We start from the raw sequence: 25,205 nt of genomic DNA on the forward strand, positions 1-25,205 counted from the left end.
CCCAAAAGTTTACTGTTGAAAATCCATGAGCTATTAATATTTTAGGCTGCATATGGTATGGCAAAAAATGTCTATGTATCTCTGAACAGACAAATATATCATCAACCAATAATAAGGGATACTGTAGGATAAACTTGTCTCTATTTTAGGAAAACCAGAATAACTAAGACAACTTTCCTCTGTTTACTTACCCATCAATCAAAGAATATTTTGTCATCAAGCCAAATGCACTTCCTGTTGTAGGATCTCCCGATGTCATCCCACAGAGAAAACACAGCATCAAGTTCGTCCCCAGGTTTAGAAAATCACCTCTATGGAGTATCCGCGATATCATATTCTATAAATAAAATAATTTTAAGACGTGGTAACTTCAATTAGTCCAGTACTTTTAATTTTGGTACCACTTTAAACAAACTACAATGTATAAACACTTTATCAAATCAAATCAAATTGTATTAGTCACATGTGCCGAATACAACAGGTAGACCTTACAGTGAAATGCTTACTTACAAGCCCTAAAACAACAATGCAGTTTAAGAAGGAAAAAAATTGAGAAAATAGAAAAATAACAAATCATTAAAGAGCAACAATAAAATAACAGTAGTGAGGCTATATACAGGGGGTACCGGTACAGAGTCAATGTGCGGTGCACAGGTTAGTCGAGGTAATTGAGGTAATATATACAGTACCAGTCAAAAATTTGGACACACCTATTCATTCAAGGGTCTTTCTTTATTTGTACTATTTTCTACATTGTAGAATAACAGTGAAGACATCAAAACTATTAAATAACACATATTGAATCATGTAGTAACCAAAGTGTTAAACAAATCTAAATGTATTTTAGATTTTAGATTCTTCACAATAGCCACCCCTTGCCTTGATGACAGCTTTGCACACTCTTGGTATTCTCTCAACCAGCTTCACCTGGAATGCTTTTCCAACCGTATTGAAGGAGTTCCCACATATGCTGAGCACTTGTTGGCTGCTTTTCCTTCACTCTGCGGTCCAACTCATCCCAAACCATCTCAATTGGGTTGAGGTCGGGTGATTGTGGAGGCCAGGTCATCTGATGTAGCACTTCACCCCTTTCCTACCTTGGTCAAATAGCCCTTATACAGCCTGGAGGTGTGTTGGGTCATTGTCCTGCTGAAAAACAAATAATAGCCCCACTAAGCGCAAACCAGATGTGATGGTGTATCGCTGCAGAATGCTCTGGTAGCCATGCTGGTTAAGTGTGCCTTGAATTATAAATAAATCACTGACAGTGTCACCAGCAAAGCACCCCCACACCATCACACCTCCTGCTTAATGCTTCACGGTGGGACCCACACATGTAAAGATCATCTGTTCACCTACTCTGCGTCTCACAAAGACATTCCAAGAGTGTGCAAAGTTGTCATCAAGGCAAAGGGTGGCTACTTTGAAGAATCTCAAATATAAAATATATTTTGAATTGTTTAACACTTTTTTGGTTACTACATGATTCCATATGTGTTATTTCATAGTTTTGATGTCTGCACTATTATTGTGCAATGTCGAAAATAGTAAAATTAAAGAAAAACCCTGGAATGAGTAGGTGTGTCCAAACTTTTGACTGGTACTGTACATGTAGGTAAAGGTAAAGTAACTATGCATAGATAACAAACAGAGAGTAGCAGCAGTTTAGAAATGCAAATAGTCTGGGTAGCCATTTGATTAGCTGTTCAGGAGTCTTATGACTTGGGGTGGAAGCTGTTAGGAAGTCTTTTGGACCTAGACTTGGTGCTCCTGTACTGCTTGCCATGGAGTAGCAGAGAGAACAGTCTATGACTTGGGTGGCTGGAGTTTTTGGTATAGAGGTCATGGATGGCTTGGCCCCAGTGATCTACTGGGCCGTACGTACTACCCTCTGTAGTGCCTTGCGGTCGGGGTCCGAGTAGTTGCCATACCAAGCAGTGATGTAACCAGTCAGGATGCTCTCAATGGTGCAGCTGTATAATCTTTTGAGGATATTTTCATTCTCAAGAGGGGGAATAGGCATTGTCGTGCCCTCTTCACAACTTTTTTGGTGTGTTTGGACCATGATGTGGACACCAAGGAACTTGAAGCTCTCAACCTGCTCCAATACAGCCCCGTCAATGAGAATGGGGGTGTACTCAGACCTCCTTTTCCTGTAGTCCACAAACATCTCCTTTGTCTTGATCACGTTGAGGAGAGGTTGTTATCCTGGCACCACACTCCCAGGTCTCCGACCTCCTCCCTATAGGATGTTTCATCGTTGTTGGTGATCAGGACACCCACTGTTGTGTCATCTGCAAACTTAATGATGTGTTGGAGTCGTGCTTGGCCATGCAGTCATGTGTGAACAGGGAGAACAGGAAGGGACTGAGCACACACCCTTGTGGGGCTCAGTGTTGAGGATCAGAGTGGAAGATGTGTTGTTACCTACCCTTACCACTTGAGGGCGGCCCATCAGGAAGTCCAGGATCCAGTTGCAGAGGAAGGTGTTTAGTCCTAGGGTCCTTAGATTAGTGATGAGTTTTGAGGGCACTATGGTGTTGAACGCTGAGCTGTAGTCAATGAATAGCATTCTCACGTAGGTGTTCCTTTTGTCCAGGTGGGAAAGGGCAGTGTGGAAAGCAATAGAGATTGAGTCATCTATGGATCAGTTGGGGTGGTGTGTAAATTGGAGTGGGTCTAGGGTTTCTGGGATAATGGTGTTCATGGTGTTCATGTGATGACCAGCCTTTCAAAGCCCTTCATGGCTACAGACGTGAGTGCTACGGGTCGGTAGTCATTTAGGCAGGTTACCTTTGTGTTCTTGAGCACAGGAACTATGGTGGTCTCCTTGAAACATGTTGGTATTACAGACTCTGTCACGGACAGGTTGAAAATGTCAGTGAAGACACTTGCCAGTTTGTCAGTGCATGCCCTGAGTACACGTCCTGGTAATCTGTCTGGCCCTGCGGCCTTGTGAATGTTGACCTGTTTAAAGGTCTTACTCACATCGGCTCCCGAGAGCATGATCCCACAGTCATCCGGAACAGCTGGTGCTCTCATGCATGATTCAGTGTGGCTTTCCTCGAAGCAAGCATAGAAGTTATTTAGCTCATCTGGTAGGCTTGTGTCATTGGGAAGCTCGCGGTTGTGCTTCCCTTTGTAGTCCGTAATAGTTTGCAAGCCCTGCCACATCCGATGAGCGACAGAGACAGTGTAGTACAATTCAATCTTAGTCCTGTATTGATGCTTTGCCTGTTTGATGGTTCATCAGAGGGCATAGCAGGATTTCTTATAAGGGTCCGGGTTAGAGTCGGCAGCTCAGTGCGGCAGCTCAGTGCGGATGTTGCCTGTAATCCATGGCTTCTGGTTGGGGTATGTACATACGGTCACTGTTGGGACGACATCATCAATGCACTTATTGATGAATCCAGTGACTGATGTTGTATACTCATCAATGCCATCAGAAGAATCCCGGAACATATTTCATTCTGTCCTAGCAAAACAGTCCTGTAGCTTAGCATCTGCGTCATCTGACAACTTCCGTATTGAGCGAGTCACAGGTAGTTCCTGCTTTAGTTTTTGCTTGTAAGCAGGAATCAAGAGAATAGAGTTATGGTCAGATTTGCCAAATGGAGGGCGAGGGAGAGCTTTGTACGCATCCTTGTGTGTGGAGTAAAGGTGGTCTAGAGTTTTTTTCCCTCTGGTTGCACAGGTAACATGCTGGTAGAAATTAGGTAAAACAGATTTAAGTTTCCTTGCATTAAAGTCCCTTGCCACCAGGAGCGCCGTCTCTGGATGAGCATTTTCTTGTTTTATTATGGCCTTATACAGACACTGTGGTCTTAATGTCAGCATCAGTTTGTGGTGGTAAATAGACAGCTAAAAGAAAATATACAGTCCCTTGCGAAAGTATTCGGCCCCCTTGAACTTTGCGACCTTTTGCCACATTTCAGGCTTCAAACATAAAGAAATAAAACTGTATTTTTTTTGTGAAGAATCAACAACAAGTGGTACACAATCATGAAGTGGAACGACATTTATTGGATATTTCAAACTTTTAAAACAAATCAAAAACTGAAAAATTGGGCGTGCAAAATTATTCAGCCCCTTTACTTTCAGTGCAGCAAACTCTCTCCAGAAGTTCAGTGAGGATCTCTGAATGATCCAATGTTGACCTAAATGACTAATGATGATAAATACAATCCACCTGTGTGTAATCAAGTCTCCGTATAAATGCACCTGCACTGTGATAGTCTCAGAGGTCCGTTAAAAGCGCAGAGAGCATCATGAAGAACAAGGAACACACCAGGCAGGTCCGAGATACTGTTGTGAAGAAAAAGCCGGATTTGGATACAAAAATATTTCCCAAGCTTTAAACATCCCAAGGAGCACTGTGCAAGCGATAATATTGAAATGGAAGGAGTATCAGACCACTGCAAATCTACCAAGACCTGGCCGTCCCTCTAAACTTTCAGCTCATACATGGAGAAGACTGATCAGAGATGCAGCCAAGAGGCCCATGATCACTCTGGATGAACTGCAGAGATCTACAGCTGAGGTGGGAGACTGTCCATAGGACAACAATCAGTCGTATATTGCACAAATCTGGTTCTTTATGGAAGAGTGGCAAGAAGAAAGCCATTTCTTAAAGATATCCATAAAAAGTGTTGTTTAAAGTTTGCCACAAGCCACCTGGGAGACACACCAAACATGTGGAAGAAGGTGCTCTGGTCAGATGAAACCAAAATTTAACTTTTTGGCAACAATGCAAAACGTTATGTTTGGCGTAAAAGCAACACAGCTGAACACACCATCCCCACTGTCAAACATGGTGGTGGCAGCATCATGGTTTGGGCCTGCTTTTCTTCAGCAGGGACAGGGAAGATGGTTAAAATTGAAGGGAAGATGGATAGAGCCAAATACAGGACCATTCTGGAAGAAAACCTGATGGAGTCTGCAAAAGACCTGAGACTGGGACGGAGATTTGTCTTCCAACAAGACAATGATCCAAAACATAAAGCAAAATCTACAATGGAATGGTTCAAAAATAAACATATCCAGGTGTTAGAATGGCCAAGTCAAAGTCCAGACCTGAATCCAATCGAGAATCTGTGGAAAGAACTGAAAACTGCTGTTCACAAATGCTCTCCATCCAACCTCACTGAGCTCGAGCTGTTTTGCAAGGAGGAATGGGAAAAAATGTCAGTCTCTCGATGTGCAAAACTGATAGAGACATACCCCAAGCGACTTACAGCTGTAATCGCAGCAAAAGGTGGCGCTACAAAGTATTAACTTAAGGGGGCTGAATAATTTTGCACGCCCAATTTTTCAGTTTTTGATTTGTTAAAAAAGTTTGAAATATCCAATAAATGTCATTCCACTTCATGATTGTGTCCCACTTGTTGTTGATTCTTCACAAAAAAATACAGTTTTATATCTTTATGTTTGAAGCCTGAAATGTGGCAAAAGGTCGCAAAGTTCAAGGGGGCCGAATACTTTCGCAAGGCACTGTAGATGAAAACTATCTTGGTAAATAGTGTGGTCTACAGCTTATCATGAGATACTCTACCTCAGGCGAACAAAACCTCAAGACTTCCTTAATATTAGATTTCATGCACCAGCTGTTATTTACATATTGAAACAGACCGTCACCCCTTGTCTTACCAGAGGAAGCTGTAATATCTTGCCGATGCATGGAAAACCCAGCCAGCTGTATGTTATCCATGTCGTCGTTCAGCCACAACTCGGTGAAACATAACATATTACAGTTTTTAATGTCCCATTGGTAGGTTAGTCTTGATCGGTGCTCATCCATTTTATTATCCTATGATTGCACGTTGGCTAATAGTGCTGATGGTAGAGGCGGATTACCCACTTGCCGTTGAATCCTTACAAGCCGCCACGACCTACGTCACCGATATCTCTGTCTCTTCTTCATGCGAGTGATGGGGATTTGGGCCTTGTCCGGTGTCTGAAGTAAATCATTGGCGTCCAACTCCTTAAAGTAAAAATCTTCAACCAGTACGAGGTGAGTAATCGCTGTCCTGATATCCAGAAGCTCTTTTCGGGGGCCATTAGAGACAGTGGCAGAAACATTATGTACAAAATAAGTTACAAATAAAGCAAAAAAACACACACAATAGCGCAATTGGTTAGGAGCCCGTAAAATGGCAACCATTTCCTCCAGCGCAATTCTGCTTATATGGCATTCATAAAGCCTTAATAAGCACAACATAATTTCTAAACAAAGTAATACTGTATAACGTGTGATATGAAAGGTCACAGTTTATATATAAATCCAGGTCTTTGGCAAATGTGATCCTTTGCCACTAATTATAAAGTATGACATTTGCTTAAAGGGGCAATCAGCAGATGCTACATACATTTTCTTTTTACAAATTAAGGATATGTGTAAAAAGGCCGTCCTGCTCCACTCCTCTCTACCTAACTTCACCGCATAGTCCCTTCAGTTTCCCTTCAGTCCCGTTAGTTTGGCTGCTCAGCCTACCTTCGTTATCCCTCACCCATCATAGCCCTTCCATTCCCAACCAATCAGAACTCTTGGAGATGTGCATCTGGACTCTGAACACCGTACCCACCCACTCAGGTCAGAATGTTATCATCATCCGAAGGGAGAAGACGCATGTTTCGGAGAACTTTGTGTTGTTGACGGCAACAGGAATGTCTGAATGTTGTGCAAAGTAATTGGTTTCTCTCTCTCTCCAAGAGGTGAATGTTTAAGTTTATGTTTATATTGATGTGTTTATAGCCCTTTATAGACATGTTGTAAGTGTAATGCCATTTCCATTTATTTATGTACATATAGGTATAGTGTATAGTTATAATCCTTAACTAATACTGTTTACATGTGTGCAAATCTTTGTCTTAGTCCACAACAATAAGATTCCACATAAATCAGATTACCAAAACCATATAAACGTCTTCAAATGGAAACAGTGTGTGTATGGTGGTGACTATCAAGAGTACTGTGATGGGCCTCAACATCAGCATTCATAGAAGACGGCTCAGACGGGTGAGGGCATTCACAGCCGACCGCTCAGACGGGTGAGGGCATTCACAGCCGACCGCTCAGACGGGTGAGGGCATTCACAGCTGACCGCTCAGACGGGTGAGGGCATACCAGCCAACCGTTTTTACTTGGTCTAGACAGGTTTTTATTTTTTATGTAACCTTTATTCAACTATGCAAGTCAGTTAAGAACAAATTCTTATTTACAATGATGGCCTCCCCCGGCCAGACCCGAACGATGCTTGGTCAATTGTGTGCCGCTCCCTATGGGACTCCCAATCACGGCCGGTTGTGATACGGCCTGGAATCAAACCAGGGTCTGTAGTGACGCCTCTAGCACTGAGATGCAGTGCCTTAGACCACTGCGCCACTCGGGAGCCCATTATGGATTTAGTGACCAACAGTTTTTTACATGGTCTGTAATTTCTCCAGATTTAGCGACCAATAGATTTTACAATATGTACAGATTGATTCTTGAAGATTATAATTTATAGAATGCCCCATGAGTTTAGTTCAACTGTCGTACCCCATCAGAACCCAAAATATAAGCCTGTTTTACTCCAATGTTTGTAAATAGAGTAAATGTAAACAAACACTAGCCTCAAAACATGGTTAAAACTACATGATAAATTGGGTGGTTCGAGCCCTGAATGCTGATTGGTTTACAACCGTGATATATCAGACACAGGTATGACAAAAAACTTATTTTTACTGCAATAAGGCACCTCAGAGTTTGTGGTATATGGCCAATACATATAATGGATAATACTCTGTATTATCCAGGCACTCTGCATTGCGTTGTGCTTAAAAACAGCCCGTATATTGGCCATACACCACACCCCCTCGTGCCTTATTGTTTAAGTATAATGTTGATATCATGGATGGTCAGTCCTTGCAAACATAGCTCTGTGAATTAATAAGAGAGTGGTTACATTTCTCCAGCTGTATCCCTCAGTTTTTTACTGCAACATAGGCGGGATGACGGCTTAGTTATTATTTATTCTGCTGACTTTCGCTTTAGGAATAGTTTCTTAAACATATATAGGCCTATTTATAAAGGGCTTATGAAGGCTTAATGAATCCTTAAAATTGTAGTACGTTTAATAAAGTTGAACATAACATTTAAAGTAACTTTTACAGTAAATGGGTCAACAGTTTTAACGAGTGAACCAAAACATTACGCAACTATAACTATTACGCAAAAATGCCTACAAATAACGGAAATTCTATAAAAAACATAACAATTCAGTAAATCTAGGCAACATAATTATTTAAACAGTAAAGTATTTATAGCAAAACAAAACTCACTGTGCAAGTTGTTCGATCAGCTGGTCGTTTTTTTTTTTTTACAACGAATGATGCATAAATCCGAACATCACAATTCAATAATGCGAATGTTCTAGCTCCCTCCGCCCAGATGTAGGCTACGTGAGTAGCTGAAATAAATTGTACTGTAACGTATAGAATAGATCGAGTACATTACGCAGTGTGGTCATAGAGATGGGATTACTGCCATCTACTGTCCAATCTAACTAAGAACACTATGGGCCAGTTTCCCAGATATAGATTAGCCTAAACCTAGACCTAGAAATAAAAACGATTTAAATGTTTTTTAGTCCAGCTGTGTCCAGGAAGCCAGCCATTTAAAGGGGCAATCTGCAGTTACCACATACATTTATGGACATATAAATTAATATGTACCCATTGATTTTTTAAATAATATAGAATTTATGCTTCATGAGCTTAATTCAACTGCCATACCCCATCAGAACCCAAAATATAAACCTGCTTTACTCCAATGTCGGTAAACATTGTAAATGTAAAACACTGTACAGCCTCAAAACATGCTTAAAACTATAATTTTCATATATTGCATCCACAGCTATGTCTATGCATATGAGTGGTTACATTTATCTAGGCCCATCCTTGAGCTTTTTACCGGAACAGAGGGGGGCGACCGCTTTGTTATTGTTTCAACTAAGGATTGGCCCTTTAAGTATTGTACTCATAGCCTAATCTCAGAAATCCCAGACCTAGGTGTGTATGCTGGAACACTGAGGGTATTTGATTAATGCCCTGGGACTGCCCCGGGTAAACAGGGTTAGCTTTAATTGCATTTGTTTTGGAACCGTCTGACTCCCGGGCGTGAGCCAGGTGCTCCATTTTGGCCAACGGTAGAGTCAGCTCAAAACAAAAGTGGCCATAGGTTCAGCAAAAATGATTGCTCTTGATAAAAACACTATCTGCATTCCAAATGAAAAAGTTAGAAAATGCAAAAAAATTGGTTAAAGAGGATGTAGGTTTCTGAACGATGCATCATGCTGCCTTGTTGACAACATGACCGAGCGGAGCAGATTACTGTTCTATTTGAGAAGGGTGCTCCTCCCTCACTGCATAGCCCGGTGCACTGCGGTTCAGCTGAATCAAACTCTCTCACTGGTAACATTGTGGGAGGCAACCCATCTGTCTAGAAAGAGATTACTCAATATCTAGAGCAGTGGTTCCCAACCTGGGGTATTAGGACCCCTAGGCGTACTTGGCCTATCCACAGGAAGCAAAGAAAAGCTAGTTTGGCTGTAGAGAAGCTCTGTTTATTATTGATCATTTGTTCATGTTACTTGAGCAGTTCTTACAAAAACTACATTATTTACACAATCAAACCATATATTCTTGATTTAGGCACAAAATATGAGGAAAGCTCAGTCCAAAATATTAATTCATGTTTTTGATTGAGATTAAATATACAATGGTTACAAAAATAACCCCTTATGAATATAAAAATATGACATGGATATGAAAATATGAGTTGATCAACAGCTTGAAACAATGAAAAACTGACTAGTGTATTTAGTTTTTGACAAGAGGTGCATCTCTGAAACACAGTTAGTAGAAACTTCTTACAATCCCACAAATGAAACAAGCTGAAAGAGAGACACACAAAAATATGCACACCTCAAAGAAAGAAATCTGCATCATGTGGAAGTTCATGGGATCAATGTTCTTTGGGGTAAATGTAAACTAAAGCATTCCATTGTGATTCACACACAACACCCACTCAACTTTAAAAAGCCTTGAGTTATCAAAGAATCCAACACATAGGCCTACAAATCGTCTGCAAGAATCCAACACATAGGCCTACATATCGTCTGCAAGAATCCAACACATAGGCCTACATATCGTCTGCAAGAATCCAACACATAGGCCTACATATCGTCTGCAAGAATCCAACACATAGGCCTACATATCGTCTGCAAGAATCCAACACATAGGCCTACATATTGTCTGCAAGAATCCAACACATAGGCCTACATATCGTCTGCAAGAATCCAACACATAGGCCTACATATCGTCTGCAAGAATCCAACACATAGGCCTACATATCGTCTGCAAGAATCCAACACCTAGGCCTACATATCGTCTGCAAGAATCCAACACATAGGCCCACATATCGTCTGCAAGACACATAGGCCTACATATCAACACATAGGCCTATATATCGTCTGCAAGAATCCAACACATAGGCCTACATATCGTCTGCAAGAATGAACCTACCAGTACATGGAGTGTAGGAATGGAGTGTGAGTGAGTGAATCAGATAGGTTCCTCAGTATTCCAACCTCAACCCAACTCCTCTGAGCCCATACAGACTTCTGTACCTCTAGCAATGGATGTTTAATACAGTGTAGGTATGCTTTGGGAAGTTTTAGAGGTATACACACCGCAGATAGAAACCACTGGTTGACCTAGAGGTTTAGAGGTATACACACCGCAGATAGAAACCACTGATTGACCTAGAGGTTTAGAGGTATACACACCGCAGATAGAAACCACTGGTTGACCTAGAGGTATACACACCGCAGATAGAAACCACTGGTTGACCTAGAGGTATACACACCGCAGATAGAAACCACTGGTTGACCTAGAGGTCAGGGAGCCACTCTTCTATAACGCTGTACTGGTGAGAGTTTTACTGTCTGTCAGGAGACAAAAATATTACGTCTTCCTATTTAGATAGTGTTCTTTCTTGGGTGGATATGTGACATTTAACACATTATTAACAACCAGGTCTCCACAACGCCCAGAATTGAAACTATTCTACTCTCTCTCTGCAGCATTATGTGGATAAAGTACATTCATATTTTGATTAGTGACATTAAGTGACATTCTCTTAATTAACATTTTAAAAAAGCTTCACAATGTTTTAATCTATTAAACCTACTCTTAATTCACAGTTTTCACTCCATTTTTATAAAATAACATCAGTATGTTATCAACCCAACCCATGATATCAATAGCAATCTCAGCTCAATACAACACAAATATTTTTGTTGTTGAATAAAACCAATACAAACTATGTCCCACTCCATTACACTATGAGCTGTATGTAGCGACAGCACCTTAACAAACCCTAACTAACCTCAGCAGCATCCTCGGACTGTGACACCATGCTCTTTCCTTCCCCATCATGGCCAGTAAAGAGAATGGCAGGTAAGTCTAGTGAAGCTGGGGGGCTAGAGCTATGTGATGACAGGTGTGCACTTCAGAAACTCAGACAGACACCCACCACTCCTTTAAAACGCTGGTGATCCATGTCCAATTAAGCCTCTGGTGCCTGGTGAAAGTTCAGAGGAGGCTGGTTCCATTCCCAAGGCCCAGTTCTCATATCTCACTAGGGCAGCCTAAAACAGCAGAGCCCCTGTGCCATGTGCAGCCAAAGCCCATGCTTCTTCTAACACTTTGTAATGTAATGTTTTTATCTAGGTAATTCCATTGATCATATAACGTAGAGAGCACTTTCGGTGGAGGTGCCTCTTAGGTGGGACGTGAGGAGTTTGGTGGACACTCCAAGGGCATTAGGTGTGGGTTCGAGGCGAGACTGTCCATGTGGGAGTTTACAGTCCAGTATAGTCTCAGGGAGCAGGGTCTGGTTGGCTCTGCATGCGTCTCTCTGCAGCTGCTGCCATGGTCCTGCGTCTCAGCATGGTCACATCTGAGACAGGGGCGTCTTCCTCCAGAGTGGGCAGGTCCTCCTCGTCCTCTGGGCTCTTTCTCAAGTATCTCCTGTGGGGAAATGAATTGAGGTCAATGTGGGTTGTGTTCAGCAAACACGAAACAGAAGGAAATGCTCAGAAACAGAGAGTCGCAGGGAGAAACTGTCTGTACCAGTCCAATAAGAAACTTTCACACTGCTAAACTTTTGCTGTGGTGTGTCCTTATAAACATAACAGTGATCTCAGTCATTTAGTTACAATAGAGCTAGTCTGCTACTGTAGTTACTCAGTAAAAGGGCCAGTGACTGAACCCTGACCTAACAGACAAGAAACCACCACCAAGACAGCAACAGGTGTTTGCTCTTATCTAAGAAGACTCTTATTTTGAAAAGATTGTCAGCTGAGGCCTGTTCAGGATGCCTGGTCACGTTGCAAAACATTCAGACAGAAATTGATTGCGTAATAAGATATGATTGTCTGCGAAGTTGAATAGGGTAGGCTATATTTCTATCTGCAAAGCTGGGAAGGTTTCCCCTCACTGAATACACCCGTTTCGTTTGACAGACTGGTCTAGTATTGCCGGTGGGGACAGTACAGTACCTGCGTGCCTGTTGCAGCAGCTCATCCTTCCTCTGCAGCAGCATCTTCTGTCTCTCCTCTGCAGACTTGGAGAAACGGCTCCCTCTGACCTCCAGGCTGTTCAGCTCTCTGGGAGCAGTCTCCACTACCCCACTGGCTCCTTCCCCCTCCTCTGGGCCTGGGTTCACCTGCACGGGGGAACGCTCAGCCGCCTGGAGGGGGAGAGGCAAGACATCTTTAATCAACACCAGTTAACACCACAGTATACACCTTTAAACACATTTGACTAGATCCTGAACTCATTCCCTCTCTTTTTCTGCCTAACCCTCAGAAAGAGGCAGTACAATCACACACAAGGGGAAAGTGTAGGCCTTCTGGGGTCTATATGTGGACCACCATGGCCAAAATACCCAATGAACTGAACTGGAGGACCTACCAGAGCAGGGAAGGGCACCACGATGCGTCCCTCCAGGATGTTGTCGGTGGTGACCTCCACAGAGCGGGTCAATTGCAGGTCCTGCAGCACCAAGTGGTAGGGAACCTGAGGAAACATTTCCTGGATCTGATGGGCCTGTGGGGAGTAGAACACTATGTTACCCAGCAGCTACCTCCATTCTAGTCAAGTCAAATTGCTGCAATGAATACATTGAAAACAAAGCTGTTGATGAAGGGCAAGTGTAAAAACAATCTTCAAAGCTCAGATGATGCTTGCGAGACTTTTGACTGGTACTGTACATGTAGGTAAAGGTAAAGTAATTATGCATAGATAACAAACAGAGAGTAGCAGCAGTTTAGAAATGCAAATAGTCTGGGTAGTCATTTGATTAGCTGTTCAGGAGTCTTATGACTTGGGGTGGAAGCTGTTAGGAAGTCTTTTGGACCTAGACTTGGTGCTCCTGTACTGCTTGCCATGGAGTAGCAGAGAGAACAGTCTATGACTTGGGTGGCTGGAGTTTTTGGTATAGAGGTCATGGATGGCTTGGCCCCAGTGATCTACTGGGCCGTACGTACTACCCTCTGTAGTGCCTTGCGGTCGGGGTCCGAGTAGTTGCCATACCAGGCAGTGATGTAACCAGTCAGGATGCTCTCAATGGTGCAGCTGTATAATCTTTTGAGGATATTTTCATTCTCAAGAGGGGGAATAGGCATTGTCGTGCCCTCTTCACAACTTTTTTGGTGTGTTTGGACCATGATGTGGACACCAAGGAACTTGAAGCTCTCAACCTGCTCCACTACAGCCCCGTCAATGAGAATGGGGGTGTACTCAGACCTCCTTTTCCTGTAGTCCACAAACATCTCCTTTGTCTTGATCACGTTGAGGAGAGGTTGTTATCCTGGCACCACACTCCCAGGTCTCCGACCTCCTCCCTATAGGATGTTTCATCGTTGTTGGTGATCAGGACACCCACTGTTGTGTCATCTGCAAACTTAATGATGTGTTGGAGTCGTGCTTGGCCATGCAGTCATGTGTGAACAGGGAGAACAGGAAGGGACTGAGCACACACCCTTGTGGGGCTCAGTGTTGAGGATCAGAGTGGAAGATGTGTTGTTACCTACCCTTACCACTTGAGGGCGGCCCATCAGGAAGTCCAGGATCCAGTTGCAGAGGAAGGTGTTTAGTCCTAGGGTCCTTAGATTAGTGATGAGTTTTGAGGGCACTATGGTGTTGAACGCTGAGCTGTAGTCAATGAATAGCATTCTCACGTAGGTGTTCCTTTTGTCCAGGTGGGAAAGGGCAGTGTGGAAAGCAATAGAGATTGAGTCATCTATGGATCAGTTGGGGTGGTGTGTAAATTGGAGTGGGTCTAGGGTTTCTGGGATAATGGTGTTCATGGTGTTCATGTGATGACCAGCCTTTCAAAGCCCTTCATGGCTACAGACGTGAGTGCTACGGGTCGGTAGTCATTTAGGCAGGTTACCTTTGTGTTCTTGAGCACAGGAACTATGGTGGTCTCCTTGAAACATGTTGGTATTACAGACTCTGTCACGGACAGGTTGAAAATGTCAGTGAAGACACTTGCCAGTTTGTCAGTGCATGCCCTGAGTACACGTCCTGGTAATCTGTCTGGCCCTGCGGCCTTGTGAATGTTGACCTGTTTAAAGGTCTTACTCACATCGGCTCCCGAGAGCATGATCCCACAGTCATCCGGAACAGCTGGTGCTCTCATGCATGATTCAGTGTGGCTTTCCTCGAAGCAAGCATAGAAGTTATTTAGCTCATCTGGTAGGCTTGTGTCATTGGGAAGCTCGCGGTTGTGCTTCCCTTTGTAGTCCGTAATAGTTTGCAAGCCCTGCCACATCCGATGAGCGACAGAGACAGTGTAGTACAATTCAATCTTAGTCCTGTATTGATGCTTTGCCTGTTTGATGGTTCATCAGAGGGCATAGCAGGATTTCTTATAAGGGTCCGGGTTAGAGTCGGCAGCTCAGTGCGGCAGCTCAGTGCGGATGTTGCCTGTAATCCATGGCTTCTGGTTGGGGTATGTACATACGGTCACTGTTGGGACGACATCATCAATGCACTTATTGATGAATCCAGTGACTGATGTTGTATACTCATCAATGCCATCAGAAGAATCCCGGAACATATTTCATTCTGTCCTAGCAAAACAGTCCTGTAGCTTAGCATCTGCGTCATCTGACAACTTCCATATTGAGCGAGTCACAGGTAGTTCCTGCTTTAGTTTTTGCTTGTAAGCAGGAATCAAGAGAATAGAGTTATGGTCAGATTTGCCAAATGGAGGGCGAGGGAGAGCTTTGTACGCATCCTTGTGTGTGGAGTAAAGGTGGTCTAGAGTTTTTTTCCCTCTGGTTGCACAGGTAACATGCTGGTAGAAATTAGGTAAAACAGATTTAAGTTTCCTTGCATTAAAGTCCCTTGCCACCAGGAGCGCCGTCTCTGGATGAGCATTTTCTTGTTTTATTATGGCCTTATACAGACACTGTGGTCTTAATGTCAGCATCAGTTTGTGGTGGTAAATAGACATCTAAAAGAAAATATACAGTCCCTTGCGAAAGTATTCAGCCCCCTTGAACTTTGCGACCTTTTGCCACATTTCAGGCTTCAAACATAAAGAAATAAAACTGTATTTTTTTTGTGAAGAATCAACAACAAGTGGTACACAATCATGAAGTGGAACGACATTTATTGGATATTTCAAACTTTTAAAACAAATCAAAAACTGAAAAATTGGGCGTGCAAAATTATTCAGCCCCTTTACTTTCAGTGCAGCAAACTCTCTCCAGAAGTTCAGTGAGGATCTCTGAATGATCCAATGTTGACCTAAATGACTAATGATGATAAATACAATCCACCTGTGTGTAATCAAGTCTCCGTATAAATGCACCTGCACTGTGATAGTCTCAGAGGTCCGTTAAAAGCGCAGAGAGCATCATGAAGAACAAGGAACACACCAGGCAGGTCCAAGATACTGTTGTGAAGAAAAAGCCGGATTTGGATACAAAAATATTTCCCAAGCTTTAAACATCCCAAGGACCACTGTGCAAGCGATAATATTGAAATGGAAGGAGTATCAGACCACTGCAAATCTACCAAGACCTGGCCGTCCCTCTAAACTTTCAGCTCATACATGGAGAAGACTGATCAGAGATGCAGCCAAGAGGCCCATGATCACTCTGGATGAACTGCAGAGATCTACAGCTGAGGTGGGAGACTGTCCATAGGACAACAATCATTCGTATATTGCACAAATCTGGCCTTTATGGAAGAGTGGCAAGAAGAAAGCCATTTCTTAAAGATATCCATAAAAAGTGTCGTTTAAAGTTTGCCACAAGCCACCTGGGAGACACACCAAACATGTGGAAGAAGGTGCTCTGGTCAGATGAAACCAAAATTTAACTTTTTGGCAACAATGCAAAACGTTATGTTTGGCGTAAAAGCAACACAGCTGAACACACCATCCCCACTGTCAAACATGGTGGTGGCAGCATCATGGTTTGGGCCTGCTTTTCTTCAGCAGGGACAGGGAAGATGGTTAAAATTGAAGGGAAGATGGATGGAGCCAAATACAGGACCATTCTGGAAGAAAACCTGATGGAGTCTGCAAAAGACCTGAGACTGGGACGGAGATTTGTCTTCCAACAAGACAATGATCCAAAACATAAAGCAAAATCTACAATGGAATGGTTCAAAAATAAACATATCCAGGTGTTAGAATGGCCAAGTCAAAGTCCAGACCTGAATCCAATCGAGAATCTGTGGAAAGAACTGAAAACTGCTGTTCACAAATGCTCTCCATCCAACCTCACTGAGCTCGAGCTGTTTTGCAAGGAGGAATGGGAAAAAATGTCAGTCTCTCGATGTGCAAAACTGATAGAGACATACCCCAAGCGACTTACAGCTGTAATCGCAGCAAAAGGTGGCGCTACAAAGTATTAACTTAAGGGGGCTGAATAATTTTGCACGCCCAATTTTTCAGTTTTTGATTTGTTAAAAAAGTTTGAAATATCCAATAAATGTCATTCCACTTCATGATTGTGTCCCACTTGTTGTTGATTCTTCACAAAAAAATACAGTTTTATATCTTTATGTTTGAAGCCTGAAATGTGGCAAAAGGTCGCAAAGTTCAAGGGGGCCGAATACTTTCGCAAGGCACTGTAGATGAAAACTATCTTGGTAAATAGTGTGGTCTACAGCTTATCATGAGATACTCTACCTCAGGCGAACAAAACCTCAAGACTTCCTTAATATTAGATTTCATGCACCAGCTGTTATTTACATATTGAAACAGACCGTTACCCCTTGTCTTACCAGAGGAAGCTGTAATATCTTGCCGATGCATGGAAAACCCAGCCAGCTGTATGTTATCCATGTCGTCGTTCAGCCACAACTCGGTGAAACATAACATATTACAGTTTTTAATGTCCCATTGGTAGGTTAGTCTTGATCGGTGCTCATCCATTTTATTATCCTATGATTGCACGTTGGCTAATAGTGCTGATGGTAGAGGCGGATTACCCACTTGCCGTTGAATCCTTACAAGCCACCACGACCTACGTCACCGATATCTCTGTCTCTTCTTCATGCGAGTGATGGGGATTTGGGCCTTGTCCGGTGTCTGAAGTAAATCATTGGCGTCCAACTCCTTAAAGTAAAAATCTTCAACCAGTACGAGGTGAGTAATCGCTGTCCTGATATCCAGAAGCTCTTTTCGGGGGCCATTAGAGACAGTGGCAGAAACATTATGTACAAAATAAGTTGCAAATAAAGCAAAAAAACACACACAATAGCGCAATTGGTTAGGAGCCCGTAAAATGGCAACCATTTCCTCCAGCGCAATTCTGCTTATATGGCATTCATAAAGCCTTAATAAGCACAACATAATTTCTAAACAAAGTAATACTGTATAACGTGTGATATGAAAGGTCACAGTTTATATATAAATCCAGGTCTTTGGCAAATGTGATCCTTTGCCACTAATTATAAAGTATGACATTTGCTTAAAGGGGCAATCAGCAGATGCTACATACATTTTCTTTTTACAAATTAAGGATATGTGTAAAAAGGCCGTCCTGCTCCACTCCTCTCTACCTAACTTCACCGCATAGTCCCTTCAGTTTCCCTTCAGTCCCGTTAGTTTGGCTGCTCAGCCTACCTTCGTTATCCCTCACCCATCATAGCCCTTCCATTCCCAACCAATCAGAACTCTTGGAGATGTGCATCTGGACTCTGAACACCGTACCCACCCACTCAGGTCAGAATGTTATCATCATCCGAAGGGAGAAGACGCATGTTTCGGAGAACTTTGTATTGTTGACGGCAACAGGAATGTCTGAATGTTGTGCAAAGTAATTGGTTTCTCTCTCTCTCCAAGAGGTGAATGTTTAAGTTTATGTTTATATTGATGTGTTTATAGCCCTTTATAGACATGTTGTAAGTGTAATGCCATTTCCATTTATTTATGTACATATAGGTATAGTGTATAGTTATAATGCTTAACTAATACTGTTTACATGTGTGCAAATCTTTGTCTTAGTCCACAACAATAAGATTCCACATAAATCAGATTACCAAAACCATATAAACGTCTTCAAATGGAAACAGTGTGTGTATGGTGGTGACTATCAAGAGTACTGTGATGGGCCTCAACATCAGCATTCATAGAAGACGGCTCAGACGGGTGAGGGCATTCACAGCCGACCGCTCAGACGGGTGAGGGCATTCACAGCCGACCGCTCAGACGGGTGAGGGCATTCACAGCTGACCGCTCAGACGGGTGAGGGCATACCAGCCAACCGTTTTTACTTGGTCTAGACAGGTTTTTATTTTTTATGTAACCTTTATTCAACTATGCAAGTCAGTTAAGAACAAATTCTTATTTACAATGATGGCCTCCCCCGGCCAGACCCGAACGATGCTTGGTCAATTGTGTGCCGCTCCCTATGGGACTCCCAATCACGGCCGGTTGTGATACGGCCTGGAATCAAACCAGGGTCTGTAGTGACGCCTCTAGCACTGAGATGCAGTGCCTTAGACCACTGCGCCACTCGGGAGCCCATTATGGATTTAGTGACCAACAGTTTTTTACATGGTCTGTAATTTCTCCAGATTTAGCGACCAATAGATTTTACAATATGTACAGATTGATTCTTGAAGATTATAATTTATAGAATGCCCCATGAGTTTAGTTCAACTGTCGTACCCCATCAGAACCCAAAATATAAGCCTGTTTTACTCCAATGTTTGTAAATAGAGTAAATGTAAACAAACACTAGCCTCAAAACATGGTTAAAACTACATGATAAATTGGGTGGTTCGAGCCCTGAATGCTGATTGGTTTACAACCGTGATATATCAGACACAGGTATGACAAAAAACGTATTTTTACTGCAATAAGGCACCTCAGAGTTTGTGGTATATGGCCAATACATATAATGGATAATACTCTGTATTATCCAGGCACTCTGCATTGCGTTGTGCTTAAAAACAGCCCGTATATTGGCCATACACCACACCCCCTCGTGCCTTATTGTTTAAGTATAATGTTGATATCATGGATGGTCAGTCCTTGCAAACATAGCTCTGTGAATTAATAAGAGAGTGGTTACATTTCTCCAGCTGTATCCCTCAGTTTTTTACTGCAACATAGGCGGGATGACGGCTTAGTTATTATTTATTCTGCTGACTTTCGCTTTAGGAATAGTTTCTTAAACATATATAGGCCTATTTATAAAGGGCTTATGAAGGCTTAATGAATCCTTAAAAATTGTAGTACGTTTAATAAAGTTGAACATAACATTTAAAGTAACTTTTACAGTAAATGGGTCAACAGTTTTAACGAGTGAACCAAAACATTACGCAACTATAACTATTACGCAAAAATGCCTACAAATAACGGAAATTCTATAAAAAACATAAAAATTCAGTAAATCTAGGCAACATAATTATTTAAACAGTAAAGTATTTATAGCAAAACAAAACTCACTGTGCAAGTTGTTCGATCAGCTGGTCGGTTTTTTTTTTTACAACGAATGATGCATAAATCCGAACATCACAATTCAATAATGCGAATGTTCTAGCTCCCTCCGCCCAGATGTAGGCTACGTGAGTAACTGAAATAAATTGTACTGTAACGTATAGAATAGATCGAGTACATTACGCAGTGTGGTCATAGAGATGGGATTACTGCCATCTACTGTCCAATCTAACTAAGAACACTATGGGCCAGTTTCCCAGATATAGATTAGCCTAAACCTAGACCTAGAAATAAAAACGATTTAAATGTTTTTTAGTCCAGCTGTGTCCAGGAAGCCAGCCATTTAAAGGGGCAATCTGCAGTTACCACATACATTTATGGACATATAAATTAATATGTACCCATTGATTTTTTAAATAATATAGAATTTATGCTTCATGAGCTTAATTCAACTGCCATACCCCATCAGAACCCAAAATATAAACCTGCTTTACTCCAATGTCGGTAAACATTGTAAATGTAAAACACTGTACAGCCTCAAAACATGCTTAAAACTATAATTTTCATATATTGCATCCACAGCTATGTCTATGCATATGAGTGGTTACATTTATCTAGGCCCATCCTTGAGCTTTTTACCGGAACAGAGGGGGGCGACCGCTTTGTTATTGTTTCAACTAAGGATTGGCCCTTTAAGTATTGTACTCATAGCCTAATCTCAGAAATCCCAGACCTAGGTGTGTATGCTGGAACACTGAGGGTATTTGATTAATGCCCTGGGACTGCCCCGGGTAAACAGGGTTAGCTTTAATTGCATTTGTTTTGGAACCGTCTGACTCCCGGGCGTGAGCCAAGTGCTCCATTTTGGCCAACGGTAGAGTCAGCTCAAAACAAAAGTGGCCATAGGTTCAGCAAAAATGATTGCTCTTGATAAAAACACTATCTGCATTCCAAATGAAAAAGTTAGAAAATGCAAAAAAATTGGTTAAAGAGGATGTAGGTTTCTGAACGATGCATCATGCTGCCTTGTTGACAACATGACCGAGCGGAGCAGATTACTGTTCCATTTGAGAAGGGTGCTCCTCCCTCACTGCATAGCCCGGTGCACTGCGGTTCAGCTGAATCAAACTCTCTCACTGGTAACATTGTGGGAGGCAACCCATCTGTCTAGAAAGAGATTACTCAATATCTAGAGCAGTGGTTCCCAACCTGGGGTATTAGGACCCCTAGGCGTACTTGGCCTATCCACAGGAAGCAAAGAAAAGCTAGTTTGGCTGTAGAGAAGCTCTGTTTATTATTGATCATTTGTTCATGTTACTTGAGCAGTTCTTACAAAAACTACATTATTTACACAATCAAACCATATATTCTTGATTTAGGCACAAAATATGAGGAAAGCTCAGTCCAAAAGATTAATTCATGTTTTTGATTGAGATTAAATATACAATGGTTACAAAAATAACCCCTGATGAATATAAAAATATGACATGGATATGAAAATATGAGTTGATCAACAGCTTGAAACAATGAAAAACTGACTAGTGTATTTAGTTTTTGACAAGAGGTGCATCTCTGAAACACAGTTAGTAGAAACTTCTTACAATCCCACAAATGAAACAAGCTGAAAGAGAGACACACAAAAATATGCACATCTCAAATAAAGAAATCTGCATCATGTGGAAGTTCATGGGATCAATGTTCTTTGGGGTAAATGTAAACTAAAGCATTCCATTGAGATTCACACACACAACACCCACTCAACTTTAAAAAGCCTTGAGTTATCAAAGAATCCAACACATAGGCCTACATATCGTCTGCAAGAATCCAACACATAGGCCTACATATTGTCTGCAAGAATCCAACACATAGGCCTACATATCGTCTGCAAGAATCCAACACATAGGCCTACATATCGTCTGCAAGAATCCAACACATAGGCCTACATATCGTCTGCAAGAATCCAACACATAGGCCTACATATCGTCTGCAAGAATCCAACACATAGGCCTACCTATCGTCTGCAAGAATCCAACACATAGGCCTACATATCGTCTGCAAGAATCCAACACATAGGCCTACATATTGTCTGCAAGAATCCAACACATAGGCCTACATATCGTCTGCAAGAATCCAACACATAGGCCTACATATCGTCTGCAAGAATCCAACACATAGGCCTACATATCGTCTGCAAGAATCCAACACATAGGCCTACATATTGTCTGCAAGAATCCAACACATAGGCCTACATATCGTCTGCAAGAATCCAACACATAGGCCTACATATCGTCTGCAAGAATCCAACACATAGGCCTACATATCGTCTGCAAGAATCCAACACATAGGCCTACATATCGTCTGCAAGAATCCAACACATAGGCCTACATATCGTCTGCAAGAATCCAACACCTAGGCCTACATATCGTCTGCAAGAATCCAACACATAGGCCTACATATCGTCTGCAAGAATCCAACACCTAGGCCTACATATCGTCTGCAAGAATCCAACACATAGGCCTACATATCGTCTGCAAGAATCCAACACATAGGCCTACCTATCATCTGCAAGAATCCAATACATAGGTCTAAATTTCGTCTGCAAGAATCCAACACATAGGCCTACATAGAGTCTGCAAAACACATAGGCCTACATATCGTCTGCAAGAATCCAACACATAGGCCTACATATCGTCTGCAAGACACATAGGCCTACATATCAACACATAGGCCTATATATCGTCTGCAAGAATCCAACACATAGGCCTACATATCGTCTGCAAGAATGAACCTACCAGTACATGGAGTGTAGGAATGGAGTGTGAGTGAGTGAATCAGATAGGTTCCTCAGTATTCCAACCTCAACCCAACTCCTCTGAGCCCATACAGACTTCTGTACCTCTAGCAATGGATGTTTAATACAGTGTAGGTATGCTTTGGGAAGTTTTAGAGGTATACACACCGCAGATAGAAACCACTGGTTGACCTAGAGGTTTAGAGGTATACACACCGCAGATAGAAACCACTGATTGACCTAGAGGTTTAGAGGTATACACACCGCAGATAGAAACCACTGATTGACCTAGAGGTTTAGAGGTATACACACCGCAGATAGAAACCACTGGTTGACCTAGAGGTATACACACCGCAGATAGAAACCACTGGTTGACCTAGAGGTATACACACCGCAGATAGAAACCACTGGTTGACCTAGAGGTCAGGGAGCCACTCTTCTATAACGCTGTACTGGTGAGAGTTTTACTGTCTGTCAGGAGACAAAAATATTACGTCTTCCTATTTAGATAGTGTTCTTTCTTGGGTGGATATGTGACATTTAACACATTATTAACAACCAGGTCTCCACAACGCCCAGAATTGAAACTATTCTACTCTCTCTCTGCAGCATTATGTGGATAAAGTACATTCATATTTTGATTAGTGACATTAAGTGACATTCTCTTAATTAACATTTTAAAAAAGCTTCACAATGTTTTAATCTATTAAACCTACTCTTAATTCACAGTTTTCACTCCATTTTTATAAAATAACATCAGTATGTTATCAACCCAACCCATGATATCAATAGCAATCTCAGCTCAATACAACACAAATATTTTTGTTGTTGAATAAAACCAATACAAACTATGTCCCACTCCATTACACTATGAGCTGTATGTAGCGACAGCACCTTAACAAACCCTAACTAACCTCAGCAGCATCCTCGGACTGTGACACCATGCTCTTTCCTTCCCCATCATGGCCAGTAAAGAGAATGGCAGGTAAGTCTAGTGAAGCTGGGGGGCTAGAGCTATGTGATGACAGGTGTGCACTTCAGAAACTCAGACAGACACCCACCACTCCTTTAAAACGCTGGTGATCCATGTCCAATTAAGCCTCTGGTGCCTGGTGAAAGTTCAGAGGAGGCTGGTACCATTCCCAAGGCCCAGTTCTCATATCTCACTAGGGCAGCCTAAAACAGCAGAGCCCCTGTGCCATGTGCAGCCAAAGCCCATGCTTCTTCTAACACTTTGTAATGTAATGTTTTTATCTAGGTAATTCCATTGATCATATAACGTAGAGAGCACTTTCGGTGGAGGTGCCTCTTAGGTGGGACGTGAGGAGTTTGGTGGACACTCCCAAGGGCATTAGGTGTGGGTTCGAGGCGAGACTGTCCATGTGGGAGTTTACAGTCCAGTATAGTCTCAGGGAGCAGGGTCTGGTTGGCTCTGCATGCGTCTCTCTGCAGCTGCTGCCATGGTCCTGCGTCTCAGCATGGTCACATCTGAGACAGGGGCGTCTTCCTCCAGAGTGGGCAGGTCCTCCTCATCCTCTGGGCTCTTTCTCAAGTATCTCCTGTGGGGAAATGAATTGAGGTCAATGTGGGTTGTGTTCAGCAAATACGAAACAGAAGGAAATGCTCAGAAACAGAGAGTCGCAGGGAGAAACTGTCTGTACCAGTCCAATAAGAAACTTTCACACTGCTAAACTTTTGCTGTGGTGTGTCCTTATAAACATAACAGTGATCTCAGTAATTTAGTTACAATAGAGCTAGTCTGCTACTGTAGTTACTCAGTAAAAGGGCCAGTGACTGAACCCTGACCTAACAGACAAGAAACCACCACCAAGACAGCAACAGGTGTTTGCTCTTATCTAAGAAGACTCTTATTTTGAAAAGATTGTCAGCTGAGGCCTGTTCAGGATGCCTGGTCACGTTGCAAAACATTCAGACAGAAATTGATTGCGTAATAAGATATGATTGTCTGCGAAGTTGAATAGGGTAGGCTATATTTCTATCTGCAAAGCTGGGAAGGTTTCCCCTCACTGAATACACCCGTTTCGTTTGACAGACTGGTCTAGTATTGCCGGTGGGGACAGTACAGTACCTGCGTGCCTGTTGCAGCAGCTCATCCTTCCTCTGCAGCAGCATCTTCTGTCTCTCCTCTGCAGACTTGGAGAAACGGCTCCCTCTGACCTCCAGGCTGTTCAGCTCTCTGGGAGCAGTCTCCACTACCCCACTGGCTCCTTCCCCCTCCTCTGGGCCTGGGTTCACCTGCACGGGGGAACGCTCAGCCGCCTGGAGGGGGAGAGGCAAGACATCTTTAATCAACACCAGTTAACACCACAGTATACACCTTTAAACACATTTGACTAGATCCTGAACTCATTCCCTCTCTTTTTCTGCCTAACCCTC

The 25,205-nt window shown here is 42.5% G+C and overlaps 2 protein-coding genes and 1 long non-coding RNA gene across 8 annotated transcripts in view; 1 reads left to right on the forward strand and 2 right to left on the reverse strand.

The window, feature by feature from the left end:
- The window catches only part of LOC110506754 (dipeptidase 2), a 32,639-nt gene extending 12,319 nt beyond the window's left edge, over positions 1-20,320 (reverse strand). The window contains exons 1-2 of one of the 2 annotated variants that reach the window (XM_036963304.1): positions 20,027-20,320; positions 192-337 (exon numbers count right to left, since the gene is read on the reverse strand). In XM_036963304.1, coding sequence (XP_036819199.1) covers positions 192-334 — 143 coding nt within the window. In that variant the 5' untranslated portion in view covers positions 335-337; positions 20,027-20,320. Of the gene's footprint in view, positions 1-191; positions 338-8,319; positions 8,615-20,026 lie in introns of those variants that run through there. The other variant, XM_021586600.2, reaches the window with a different exon arrangement.
- LOC118944403 lies at positions 10,288-23,291 on the forward strand. The gene is made up of 3 exons (XR_005039657.1): positions 10,288-10,936; positions 22,959-23,190; positions 23,231-23,291. It is a non-coding gene; the product is annotated as an uncharacterized LOC118944403 (long non-coding RNA).
- The window catches only part of LOC110506753 (E3 ubiquitin-protein ligase AMFR), a 37,810-nt gene continuing 35,604 nt past the window's right edge, over positions 23,000-25,205 (reverse strand). For 3 of the 5 annotated variants that reach the window (XM_036963303.1, XM_021586598.2, XM_021586599.2), the window contains exons 13-14: positions 24,898-25,088; positions 23,000-24,367 (exon numbers count right to left, since the gene is read on the reverse strand). In XM_036963303.1, the coding sequence (XP_036819198.1) occupies positions 24,217-24,367; positions 24,898-25,088 (342 nt within the window). In that variant the 3' untranslated portion in view covers positions 23,000-24,216. The remainder of the gene's footprint in view (positions 24,368-24,897; positions 25,089-25,205) is intronic. The other 2 variants (XR_005039656.1, XR_005039655.1) reach the window with 2 other exon arrangements.

This window comes from Oncorhynchus mykiss, chromosome 26, assembly GCF_013265735.2.
Source record: "Oncorhynchus mykiss isolate Arlee chromosome 26, USDA_OmykA_1.1, whole genome shotgun sequence".
NCBI lineage: Eukaryota > Metazoa > Chordata > Actinopteri > Salmoniformes > Salmonidae > Oncorhynchus > Oncorhynchus mykiss.